At 37.7% G+C, this 14,180-nt stretch overlaps 1 protein-coding gene across 2 annotated transcripts in view; it reads left to right on the forward strand.

The window, feature by feature from the left end:
- The first annotated feature begins 1,717 nt into the window (after nucleotides 1-1,717).
- NBDY (negative regulator of P-body association) overlaps nucleotides 1,718-14,180 on the forward strand; it is a 93,028-nt gene continuing 80,565 nt past the window's right edge. For both annotated transcript variants that reach the window (XM_047093631.1, XM_047093632.1), the window contains exons 1-2: nucleotides 1,718-2,054; nucleotides 3,804-3,922. In XM_047093631.1, coding sequence (XP_046949587.1) covers nucleotides 1,820-2,026 — 207 coding nt within the window. In that variant the 5' untranslated portion in view covers nucleotides 1,718-1,819 and the 3' untranslated portion in view covers nucleotides 2,027-2,054; nucleotides 3,804-3,922. The remainder of the gene's footprint in view (nucleotides 2,055-3,803; nucleotides 3,923-14,180) is intronic.

A 14,180-nucleotide genomic window follows, 5' to 3' on the forward strand; every position in this document is an offset into this window, starting at 1 on the left:
TGGAGGGTTGGGATAAACCAATGGTTCTAAGAGGGGATGATTTTGCCTTCTGAGGGACATTTGGGAGCGTCTGGAAACATTTTTGTTTTTCACAGTTGGGAGTGGTATGGAGGTGCTACTGATGTATGTTGATATACTGCTAAACATCCTACAATGCACAGGGCAGTCCCCCACCACAAAGAGTGATCTGGCCTCAAATGTCAATAGTGCCAAGAGTGAGTAACCCTAAATTAGAATCCTTTCCTCTGACTTTAGCCACTGTTTCTCAGGCTTTGCAGCAGTTTATTCTTCTTCTGTCTATAATTACACAGTATTCTGTCTTTAGCTCACTTCCTTTTTCCTCTATATTTTCTCTTGAGGATACCATCTATTCCCATGACATCAACTACCAGGTCTATGTTAGTGACTCCCACATCTGTTAAGTCTAGTCCCAACTACTTTTCTAAATCTAGAGCATTGTTTCTCTTAATTTCCCTTCACATGTTTTCACTAACCCACTGCTACAATATTTTTATTAGTGGCATCTGGTAGAAAACCACAGGGTCACTTATTTCCTAAACATTTACTGAGTATCTAGTTTGTGTAAAGGGCTGCACTGGTACTTAGAGGAAGGTAGTGATGGTGGAAATGAGAGGCAATCATGGTTAATAAGTACTTTAAATGCATGATCCCTAATTATGGCAATAGTTCTACAAGGAAGAAATTACTATTTCCTGGAAACCATAGCTCTAAATGTTTAATCGGCTACTTAAATATCACAGGGCTTGTAAGTAACAGAGTATTTTAAAAGTCAGTTCTATTTTGACATTAAGGATTGAACTCTTTCCATTAAAAAACACTGAGGACAGTGCTGTAAAACCGTGGTCTATTTTGTACATAGCCAAAGGGGAATGGATGTGAATGCTGAAGGTCTAAGAAGTTCCAGTAGCCTTTTCTTCTAAGCCATATCACACCCATTTCTTACCATATATCATATATCTTATTACCATATATCATTGAATATAATACACCAGTAGTAAGATGAATTATTATTTTCCATAACTCTAAGAAAACAAAAACTTTGCCAATTAAAGTATGGCATTCCATCGAGATTTAGATTTATTAACTGAGATTTTATAGATGTTGAAACATTAAAAATCATTAGACATTTTAAAAAGTAAGCCTTCAGAGATTTCTAATTTGTTAAAATATGAAGAAAAATGTAACCCTACATTCTAAGACATACGGCGAATTTATTTTCCACATTCAATTACTATGTTTAATGCTAGTGTGCTATTTTGCACTTTAGTCAACTACCATGTTTTCAATTGCTTTTCAAATTGTCCTAGTTAGTTTAATGGCTCTGTGTTACATAGCTGCAACTCGGTAGTAAAGCCCTTAGCTTTTCAATAATGTCTTTGTTCTCCCCCTCCCGCCACCTGCGCCCCTTACCCCCCACTCTACCCCTCCGCGCCTTTCCACAATCTATGCAGAGTTTACCAATTAGAAATAAACCTGGATTTCTTCTAATCTTAAAATTGCATAGATTGTGTAACACAGAACATAGATTTAGTTACATTTAGGGGGACGGACGGTGGTAAAACATTATATGTTAAATATACATGTCTTTTTAAGACCCACCCTTATAGAACGTTAAAATAGGGTGGAGTAAGGAGGGGAGGGCGGAGGCGGAGAAGGGATATGCGTTTCAGGATACAGGAAATACGGTAAGCGCGAAACCCGGAGGAAGCTCTGTGCCTGGAGGGGACCCGCCGCCATCTCAGGTCTCAGCCTCGCGGGGCCCACCACAGAGAGCTGACGCCCTGTCCTAAGAATCCTTATGGGTGACCAACCTTGTTTCTCCGGGAGATCCACGCTCCCACCTGGAAACACGCGGGAAACCAGGCCTCCAAAAAAGCGCTGCCTCCTAGCTCCACGGTGGGATTATCCAGAGGGAACCCCCAACGGAGGTAGTACCACTCTTCCCTCTGCACCTTCTCCTGCATCACCCGGCCTGAAATCGCACCCTCCTCCTCCGGAGAAGTAGTAGAATGTACTTCTCCCACCCAAACCAGGTCAGATTCTTTCCTTCTCATCTGGGACATCCAGGCTCTTTGCAACTTAATTACGCACTTTCCCAGATCTCCTTCCCCTTTTCTCTATTCCCATGATTTGATAATCGAAAAACACAGTAAACAAACAAAAACCATACTGGCATTGAGTAGCTCTTTCACAAAATATGCTTGGGCAAAATTATGGATATTGAATGACATTAAGTAAATTATTTTTGATATTTTAGCTGTGATAATTGTTATATTTTTTTAAGAAATAGATTTAAATCTCTTGATATGTTTAAAAGTAATTCAGTGGGGCGGAAGTGGGAGTTACAAACAAAATGTTCATGAGTTGATGATAACTGGGTGATGTATACATGGAAATTCATTATACTGTTCTACTACTTTTGTGTATATTTGAAACTTTTCCATTGAAAAGAAAATCCTTGGTTCAAGATCAGTAACAACATATGGAAGGCCTCATTCCTATGCTAACAGGCTCAATTCCTGTGCTAACGGAGGGTATTTTGAAGTGTCTTCAGGAGTGGGTTTCTCTGTATGTAGCAGGAAAATTTAATAAGTTAAAAACAAACAAACAAAAAAACAGTATGGTAAGTTAAACCCAAGGGCCATAATGTTTGCTTGTTCAAGGTATGCAGGGATCACCCAGGATGGACAAAGTCATTCTGCTTGGTAATAATCATGACCCATCAAAAAGGAAAGGGGAAATTTGGGTGGTTCTTTAAAGGGTGAGTGACATCTGGCATGTGGAAGGGGAGAGAATGCTTTTCAGGCCTGGTGTTTTCAGGACAAAAGTCCCAAAGTGGGCTTATGGGAAAAGCTTGGGTGTAATTCTGAATCTTTGAGAAAGAAGGACTTGGAAGTGCAATAGAGTGTTGCAAGGCCTTGAATGTTACGCTAAGGAGTATGCAGTTTAATCTAAAAGCAGTGGTAACCATTGAAGATTTTCAATCAAGTGATATATTTTAGGAATCCAGTTTTTACCATCAGAGAAACAGCCTTCTATTTAGAAGACTTTATGGAATGCAAAAAATAAAACCAAATCTGACCCAAGGCTCATAGGTCCTTGTAATCGAAAGGAAGCAGGGCATCCTTTTTTCATTCATACAGTAAACCCTTATGGAACTCTTGCAATGGACAAGGCATTGTGCTGGGAGCTGTAGGGAATGGATGAGCAAGGCATAGTGCCTGGTACATAGTTGGAGTGAAACAGATACTTGAATAAATAAGTCAATAAATGCTAGGATAACAGTGGCAACCAAGGAGGCTCTGGACTTGGGACTTGGTGACAGTGCATAGAAAAAGAATGAGCTTTTTTGCTTGAAAGCATCATCCAGTCATTCCTTTACACTCTGATTTCCATCATTTTTACCTCAGTGTACAAAAGGGTAGTGCTGGTAGAGGTTAGGGCATAGGGATAGCAGTGCTCATGTAGAAAACCAAGGATGTTGTGCAGGGCAAAAACTGCAAGAGCTACATAATTTCATGTAGTGATTCACATCATTGAAAATTGTAATATAGCATATATTTACTGAACATTTTTTATGTGCCAGACACTGTTCTAAGGGGCTTCTAGAATCCACACTCTTAATTTGCAATAGACCCCTTCTAATATGATCTATATAATTGTTTTACAGGAATATATAATAGAAATGGGAGCACGGTGGAACATAAGGACTTGAGGAGGCCAGGGGAAAGAAACGTCCAAAAACAGAGGAAATAATTTTACCTTATTTTACTATCTTTTAGTCTCTGAGGGATTGCAGAATGACTCCATTTCCTTGGTGCATTCATAAAATGGTTCACCCTGTGAAGATGATGAAGACTATTGACAATGCTGCCCTGATTTTTCTGATGTCCTACACCAGGTAATTGTGTTTTTTAAGGTACTTTCTTTACCAAAAACTTATTAAGGGAGGAAGAGGAATAAAAGTTGTAAAAATAAATAGCCAAACAAAAAACAAAGCTAGCACAAAATGGTAAAATTGAAACTATTTTCTACATTTTATAAAACCATACATACCATATAATAATAATGTAATTTATAAGCTGCTTTGTTAAATTCACTCCTAATTTACCTTATAGTTTTTGTTGTTAGTGTGAAATGTATTTAAATTTTTTTTAATGTTTATTTTTGAGAGAGAGAGACACAGAGTACAAGTGGGGGCAGGGTCAAAGAGAGCAGGAGACACAGAATCTGAAGCAGGCTTCAGGCTCTGAGCTGTCAGCACAGAGCCCGTTGTGGAGCTTGAACTCAGGACTGGTGAGATCAGATCTGAGCTGAGGTCGGATGCTTAACTGACTGAGCCACCCAGGCATCCCTGAAATGTATTTTTAAAACCAGATTTTCTGATTTTTGCTGGTAAATGGGAACATGATTGATATTTTTACATAGTGATTTTATATGCTACAGATTCTCTGAGTTTTGTTCTGATAATTTATAGATTCTCTTGGATTGTCTATCAGCTATGTTGTGAATAATGGCAGTTTCTTTCTTTCAATATTTGTTTTTTAGCTTGTCTTACTGTGCTGGTTAGGACTTTCAGTACAATGAGAAATAGCGATAGGAGATTTTCTTACCTTGCTTTTGAATTTACAGGGGAATTCTATAAATGTTTCACCATTTTTAGTAGATTTGCTTCTTCAGGATAAGGCAGTTTGTTTCTATTCTTAGTATGCTGAGAGCTTTAATTCTGAATGAATATGGAGTTTTTTCTCCATTAATATGACAGTGTGACCATGTGACAAATTACAATAATTAGTTTTCTAATCTGTTTCCTGCTTTTGGTTTCATCAGGCCTCACCATTGAATACTTTGTTTCCTACTTTAATAATTTTTGCTTTTATCTTTATTATTACCTTTTTTACTTGCTCATTTTCTAATTTATTTATTTGGACCTTTACCCAGTAATTTTCAATCTTCTTTTCTAAAATAAGAATTTATGATTATAAATCTTCCACTCTGTACAACTTCATAATTTCACAGATTTATATATGTATTTTACTATCATTCAATTATAATTTCCCTTATTTCTTTTTTGACTCATGAGTTGTTTAATTTACAAACATGAGTCTATTTTTTAAAAATCATATTGTGAAATCATTAGTCCAATTACAGTTAACTTCATCTGATTTTCTTCTTTAAAGTTTTTTTTTGTCTTTCTTATAAGAAAAAGCAAAATATACCAGCTTTTCATTTCAACACATTTGGCCATATAAAACTTTTTCTTTCATTACATACATAGAAATGCATGTGCATGCTATTCAATGATGGAGTTATTCCTGATACATATATTTATGTTTTAAAAAATTTGTTTTAATGTTTGTTTATTTTTGAGAGAAAGAGACAGAGTGTGAGCGGGGGAGGGCAGAGAGAGAGGGAGACAAGGATTCCAAAGCAGGCTCCAGGTTCTGAGCTGTCAGCATGGAGCCCGATGAAGGGCTCAAATCTGAGCTGATGTCAGACGCTTAACCTACTATATTTTTGTTTTTTAAAACTTTTCATTTTGATCTCATTTTACACTTTAAAAAATTTTGAGAATATTACAAAGAACTCCCATATACCCTTAACCCAGATTCACCAATTAACATTTTCCCATACTTGCTTTTTCATTCTCTATTTCTCCCTCTCATACCTCTTCTCCTTCTCCCTTCCTTTTTTCCTCCCCCCCTTCTCCTCTCCCCTACCTCTCCTTTTCTGCCTTTCTCCCTCTTCCTCTTCCTCTGAACTATTTAAGAATAACTTGTAGATATCATGCTTCTTGACTGGTAAATACTTCAGTACCTGTAAATACGTCAGTGCATATTTCTTCAGAAAGATAACCTTACATAAGGTTATACATAACCTTACATAACCTCACTACATGTGTCAAAATAGAAATTGACAATGTTCTAATTTTTATGTGTTTCATATACCTTTATTGTCAAGATTATCCACTTATAAACAATGGAAAAGGGATGAATTTGGGAGAACACATATTTCAAGTGGACAATGCAAGCTGTATTATAGTTCTTTTTTGTCTTGCTTTATTGAAATATGTTTGACATACAATGTTGTGGTAGGTTTCAGGTGTATAATATGATTTGCTGTATCTATATATTACAAAATAATTGCCACAATAAGATTTCACACAGTCATCTCACACAGTAACCATTTTGTGAGTGTATGATGAAAACTTTTAATATCTATTCTCCACGACTTTTAAATATACAATTTTGTTAATTTTAGTCACTAGACTATAGTATTAACTACAATATTATATTGTATTTTGTATTAATTGTATTTTGTATTTGTATATTGTATTAACACAATATAGTATTAACTACAATACTAAATATAGTATTAACTACAATATTGTAGTATTAACTACAATAACTATACTATACAATTGCATAAGTATATATAACTATACTATTAACTATAGTATAATGTACATCATGCTGTATATTAGATACCCAGAGCTATTATTCATGTTATAACTGAGAATCTATACCCTTTGACCACTGTCATCCATTTTTCCCACCCTCCCACCTCTGGAAACTACCAATCTACTCTGTATTTATGAGTTTGTTTGTTTGTTTAGATTCTATGTATAAATGAGATCACTCAGTGTTTTTCTTTGACTTATTTCAGTTAGTATAATGCCCTCAAGTTTTATCCAATGTGTTGGAAATGAAATGTGTTGGAAATGAAATGTGTTGGAAATGAAATTTCATTTCATTTCCTTTACCTGTTCATCTGTCAGTGGAGACTTAGGTTGTTGCCATGTCTTAGTTATAAATAATGATGCAGTGAACATAGGGGTGCAGATGTTTCTTCAAGATTAGTGATTTTATTTCCTTTAGATATATACTTGAAGTGGAATTTCTGGATCATCTAGTAGTCCCAATTTTAATTTTTTGAAGAACCTCCATGCTATTTTACATAATAGATGTACCAGTGTACATTCCCATCAACAATGTACGAGGGTTCCCTTTTCTCCACATCTTCACCAGCATTTGTTATCTCTTGTCTTTTTTATAATACCCATTCTAACAAGTGTGGGAGATATATTGCTGTGGTTTTGGGGGTTTTTTTGTTCATTTTGTTTTTCAAACTATGGTTTTGATTTGCATATCCTGATGATTAGTGATGTTGAACACCTTTTAATGTGCCTATTAGCCATTTGCATATTTTGTTGGGAAAAAATTCAATTCAGGTCATTTGCATCTTAGTAAGTTGGATTATTTATTTTTCTTCTATTGAGCTGTATAAGTTTCTTACATATTTTGGATATTAATTCCTTATCGAATACATGGTTTGCAGATGTTTTTTCCCCATTCCATAGTTTGCCTTTTTATTTGCTGTGCAGAAGCTTTTTAGTTTGATGTAGTCACAACTTGTTTACTTCTTGTTTTTGTTGCTTGTGCTTTGAGTGTCAAATCCATAAAATCATTGCAAATTCCAATGTCAAAGAGCTTTTTCCCTGTTTTTTTTCCCAAGGGTTTTATGGTTTCAGGTCTTACCTTCAAGTCTTTAGTCAGTTTTGAATTAATTTCTGTGAGTGGTATAAGTAAGATAGGGTTTCAGTTTCATTTTTTTATATTAATACCCAGTTTTCCCAGCATCATTTATTGAACAGACTATCTTTTCTCCATTGAGTACTCTTGGCTCCCTTGTCAAATATATGTATTGACCATATAAGTGGGGGCTTATTTCTGGGCTCTCCATTCTGTTCTGTTGGTCTATGTGTCTGTTTTTATGCCAGAAAAATACTATTTTGATTACTATAGCTTTGTAGTATAGTTTAAAATGGTGTTCCCATATTATCTAGGCCATATTCAAATTTGACCAATTGTCCCAATATTGTTTCTTATATTTATTTTCATTTCTTGGTTGAAGTTTCAATCCAAGATGACGCATTGCATTTAGTTGTTGTGTCTCTTCAGTTTTCTTTAATCTGGAACAGTTCAGTCCTTTTTTTTTTCCTTTCATAACTATTGACAATTTTTAAAAATATAGGACAACTAGTTTGTATATTGTCCTTCTGTTTAAGTTTGTGTGCCTTTTCTTCACTATTATATTTGGATTATGCATTTTGGCAGGAATACCAGAGAAGTAATGTTGTATTATTCTCAGGGCATCAGATCAGTGGCACATGATGCTGATTTGACCCCTTAAAAGTGATGTTAATCTTGATTACTTGGTCAAAATGATGTTTGCTAGATAAATCCACTCTAAAGTTACCATTTTCCTCTTTTTTAAAAAAATTTTTGAGAGAGAGAACATGAGCACATGAGTGGGGGAGAGAGGCAAAAGGAGAAAGAGAGAGGATCTTAAGCGGAGCTCAATCCCACGATCCAGGGATCATGACCTGAGTGGAAATCAAGATTCGGATGCTCAAACAACTGAACCACACAGGTGCCCCAGGATTTTCCTGTTTGTAGTTAATAATTTTGCTGGGAATACTTTGAAACTGTGTAAACATTTTGTTCCTCATCAAACTAAAGTCCACTGGCTTTAATATCCATTGATAATTCTTGACTGAATTAGTATGATGGCTGCAAGATGGGAATTTTTAATTTTTTTTTTCAACGTTTTTTATTTATTTTGGGACAGAGAGAGACAGAGCATGAACGGGGGAGGGGCAGAGAGAGAGGGAGACACACAATCGGAAACAGGCTCCAGGCTCTGAGCCATCAGCCCAGAGCCTGATGCGGGGCTCAAACCCACGGACCGCGAGATCGTGACCTGGCTGAAGTCGGACGCTTAACCGACTGCGCCACCCAGGCGGCCCAAGATGGGAATTTTTTAAACTACATCATTTTTACTATGTTTATAAATTTGTATTCTATTTTAAGGAAGAGTTTTATTCTCTGTTTGTTTACTTATTGACCTTCTTTTGGACACCTTCATTTTTACTTTATTTCATGAATATCTTATTGCTACCATTATTTATTTTAATGTTCAAATTATCCCAGACTTAACCAATGACAGCCCATTCAAGCTGGCTCCTCTGTCCATTTGATGTGCTCCCATCATTCTGATACATACTTTGACATCAGCATTTTCTTACTTCCTTACTTTTAGGCTTGTCTTTTATTCCCTGTCTCATTGAGAGGGAGATGGTATTTAGGAACCAAAACATCGGTACGTGTTTTTTTTTGTTGTTGTTTAACATGTTACTCTTGGGGAAGATGGCAGCGTAGGAGGACGCTGGGCTCACTGCGCGTCCTGCTGATGACTTAGATTCCACCTACACCTGCCTAACTAACCCAGAAAACCACTAAAAGACTAGCAGAACGGAGTTTCTGGAGCCAAGCGCAGACGAGAGGCCCATGGAAGAGGGTAGGAAGGGCGGAGAGGCGGTGCTTGCTGCACGGACTGGCGGGAGGGAGCTGGGGTAGAGGGGCAGCCTGCCGGCCAAGCAGAGCCCCAGAGTCTGGCTTGCAAAAGCGGAGGGGCCCGACAGAGTGTGTTCCCACAGCAAGCGCGACTTAGCATCTGGGAGGTCATAGGTTAACAGCTCTGCTCAGAAAGCTGGAAGGCTGAGGGACAAAGGGAGGGAGAGTTGCTGAGCCCCGGGATGACAGAGCTCAGTTTGGCGGGGAACAAGGGCGCTCGCCAGCGCCATCTCCCTCGCCCATCCCCCAGCCAAAATCCCAAAGGGAACCAGTTCCTGCCAGGGAACTTGCTTGCTCCACGCAAAAACCCAACTCTGTGCTTCTGCGGAGCCACCCCTCCGGCAGCGGGTCTGACTCCCTCTGGCTGCCACAGGGCCCCTCCTGAAGTGGATCACCTAAAGAGAAGCGAGCTAAGCCTGCCCCTCCTGCTCCCGTGCACCTTGCCTACCCACCCCAGCTAATATGCCAGATCCCCAGCACCACAAGACTGGCAGTGTGCAAGTAGCCCAGACGGGCCCCGCCACCCCACAGTGAATCCCGCCCCTAGGAGAGGGGAAGAGAAGGCACACACCAGTCTCACTGTGGCCCCAGCGGTGGGCTGGGGGCAGACATCAGTCTGACTGCGGCTCCGCCCACCAACTCCAGTTATACACCACAGCACAGGGGAAGTGCCCTGCAGGTCCTCACCACTCCAGGGACTATCCAAAACGACCAAACGGAAGAATTCCCCTCAGAAGAATCTCCAGGAAATAACAACAGCTAATGAACTGATCAAAAAGGATTTAAATAATATAACAGAAAGTGAATTTAGAATAATAGTCATAAAAGTAATCGCTGGGCTTGAAAACAGTGTAGAGGACAGCAGAGAATCTCTTGCTACAGAGATCAAGGGACTAAGGAACAGTCACGAGGAGCTGAAAAACGCTTTAAACGAAATGCAAAACAAAATGGAAATGACGACGGCTCGGATTGAAGAGGCAGAGGAGAGAATAGGTGAACTAGAAGATAAAGTTATGGAAAAAGAGGAAGCTGAGAAAAAGAGAGATAAAAAAATCCAGGAGTATGAGGGGAAAATTAGAGAACTAAGTGATACACTAAAAAGAAATAATATACGCATAATTGGTATCCCAGAGGAGGAAGAGAGAAGGAAAGGTGCTGAAGGGGTACTTGAAGAAATAATAGCTGAGAACTTCCCTGAACTGGGGAAGGAAAAAGGCATTGAAATCCAAGAGGCACAGAGAACTCCCTTCAGACGTAACTTGAATCGATCTTCTGCACGACATATCATAGTGAAACTGGCAAAATACAAGGATAAAGAGAAAATTCTGAAAGCAGCAAGGGATAAACGTGCCCTCACATATAAAGGGAGACCTATAAGACTCTTGACTGATCTCTCTTTTGAAACTTGGCAGGCCAGAAAGAATTGGCACGAGATCTTTAATGTGCTGAACAGAAAAAAATATGCAGCCGAGAATCCTTTATCCAGCAAGTCTGTCATTTAGAATAGAAGGAGAGATAAAGGTCTTCCCAAACAAACAAAAATTGAAGGAATTTGTCACCACTAAACCAGCCCTACAGGAGATCCTAAGGGGGATCCTGTGAGACAAAGTACCAGAGACATCACTGCAAGCATAAATCATACAGACATCACAATGACTCTAAACCCATATCTTTCTATAATAACACTGAATGTAAATGGATTAAATGCGCCAACCAAAAGACATCGGGTATCAGAATGGATAAAAAAACAAGACCCATCTGTTTGCTGTCTACAAGAGACTCATTTTAGATCTGAGGACACCTTTAGATTGAGAGTGAGGGGGTGGAGAACTATTTATCATGCTACTGGAAGCCAAAAGAAAGCTGGAGCAGCCATACTTATATCAGACAAACTAGACTTTAAATTAAAGCTGTAACAAGAGATGAAGAAGGGCATTATATAATAATTACAGGGTCTATCCATCAGGAAGAGCTAACAGTGATAAATGTCTATGCGCCGAATACAGGAGCCCCCAAATATATAAAACAATTAACCAGAAACTTAAGCAACCTTATTGATAAGAAGGTGGTAATCGCAGGGGACTTTAACACTCCACTTACAGAAATGGATAGATCATCTAGACACACAGTCAGTAAAGAAACAAGGGCCCTGAATGATACATTGGATCAGATGGACTTGACAGATCTATTTAGAACTCTGCATCCCAAAGCAACAGAATACACTTTCTTTTCGAGTGCACATGGAGCCTTCTCCAAGATAGATCACATACTGGGTCACAAAACAGCTCTTCATAAGTATACAAGAATTGAAATTATACCATGCATACTTTCAGACCACAATGCGATGAAGCTTGAAATCAACCACAGGAAAAAGTCTGGAAAACCTCCAAAAGCATGGAGGTTAAAGAACACCCTACTAATGAATGAGTGGGTCAACCAGGCAATTAGAGAAGAAATTAAAAAATATATGCAAAGAAATGAAAATGAAAATACAACAGTCCAAATGCTTTGGGATGCAGCGAAGGCAGTCCTGAAAGGAAAATACATCGCAATCCAGGCCTATCTCAAGAAACAAGAAAAATAACATGTTATTCTTTTCATTTAATTGTACTTAGTACAGACATTTTCTTCACCAGTTTTTTTTTATTGTAAAATTTCAACTCTTCAGAAAAGTCAAAAGACATCCTTCAGGTAGATCTATCCATTGTTTATTTTGCTACATATAATCTTTTTTCAATGTTTATTTTAAGAGAGGGAGAGACTGGGAAGGGCAGAACATGGTTTATATGATACTGTTTATTTAGTATTTGTTGAGATTTGCTTTATGTCCTTGTGTATTAATATATATTTTATATATAAATTTATATATATTTGCTGAAACATTTGGAAGCAACTTGCAGATATTATGGCACTTAAGCCCTAAACACTTCAGTATGTCTTAAGAACAAGGGCATTGCTTTTATTACACTCAGAGAAACTTAACACTGATATAATTCTGTTATCAAACATATTGTCCCCAAATTTCCCAATTACCCTAACAATACCCTTTAAAGCTTTTTATTTTTTTTTGATACAGGATCCAGTCAAGGATCCTATACTGTATTTAGTTGTCATGCCCTTTTAATCTTTTTAAATCTAGAATAGCACTTCCTCATCCTTTCTTAATGAGGATTAGAAAATTAAAATTTTTTAAATTTCCCAAATATTGACATTTCTGATGAGTCCAGGCAATTGTCCTGCATATGTGCCACAAAATTTTTAAAATTTTCAAAATATGGACATTTCTGATGAGTCCAGGCAATTGTCCTGCATTGTGCCATGTGTTTCCCCATGATTAAGCACTTTTAGCAAGAAGACTACATAGGTGATGCTGTGTGTTTGCATCACATCAGGAGGCACAAAATACCAGTTTGTCACATTCATTATTGATGGTGCTAAGTTTGCTGATGTTTTTTACAGATTATTTTAAGAGTAGTTTTAAGTTCACAGCAAAATTGAGAAAAACACAGAGAGATTTCTCATATATCTACTGCCCCATAGTACATAGACTTCCCTATTATCAACATTCCCTACAAGAATGGTATAGTTGTCACAATTAATGAAACTACATTGGCATACAATAATCACCCAAAGTCCATAGTTACATTATTGTTCAATCTTGGCATTGAACATTCTGTGGGCTTGGAAAAATGAATAATGGTATGTACTCTCATTATGGTATCATACAGAGTATTTACACTGCCTTGAAAGGCCTCTTTATTCTGCCTATTCATCCCTCCCTCTAAACCTCTGGCAACCACTGATCTTTTTACTGTTTCATAGTTTTACTTTTTCAGAATGTTAGCAGTTGGAATCATACAGTATATAGCCTTTCAAGTTGGTTTCTTTCCATTAGTAATATGCACATAAGGTTCCTCCATGTCTTTTCAGGGCTTGGTAGCTCATTTCTTTTTAGAATAACATTCCATTGTTTGAATGTACCAGTTTATCCATTCACCTACTGAATGACACCTTGGTTGCATCTAAGATTTGGCAATTATGAATAAAGCGGCTATAAATACCTATGTGAAGATTTTTGTGTGGACATAATTTTTCACCTCCTTTGAGTAAGTATCAAGAAATGGGGCACCTGGGTGGCTCAGTTGGTTGAGTGTTTGACTTCAGCTCAGGTCATGATCACAAAGTTTGTGAGTTCGAGCCCCACATCAGGCTCTCTGCTGTCAGCAAAAAGCCCAAGTCGGATCCACTGCCCCCCTCTCTCTGCCTCTCCCCTGCTTAACACTCTCTCTCTCTAAAAATAAATAATTACTAAAAAAAAAACCCAGAAACATGATTGCTTATATTTATAGTTCTGTTTACATATTTATATACATATGCATCATAACAAATACATAAATATATTTTTTCTGAACCATTTGATGGTAAGTTGCCTTATGAATCCTATGTACTTCAGTCTGTGTTTCCTAAGACCATACTCATTTTTCACCAATTATGCCAGTAAATGCCATTTATTAAAAAATCATAAAGAATCTGGTCCAGGGTCCAATTCATAATCATGTTGCATTGAGCTGTCATGTTTGTTTTTTTAAACTTTTTGAAGTATGTATTTTAATTTATTTTATTTTTAAAATATAATTTGTCAAATTGGTTTCCATACAACACCCAGTGCTCATCCCAACAAGTGCCCTCCTCCCTGCCCATCACTCATTTTCCCTTCTCCCCCACGCCCCATCTACCCTTAGT

This window comes from Lynx rufus, unplaced genomic scaffold (assembly GCF_022079265.1).
Source record: "Lynx rufus isolate CCGP_SWC_20201006 ecotype Redwood Valley unplaced genomic scaffold, mLynRuf1.p SCAF_35, whole genome shotgun sequence".
NCBI lineage: Eukaryota > Metazoa > Chordata > Mammalia > Carnivora > Felidae > Lynx > Lynx rufus.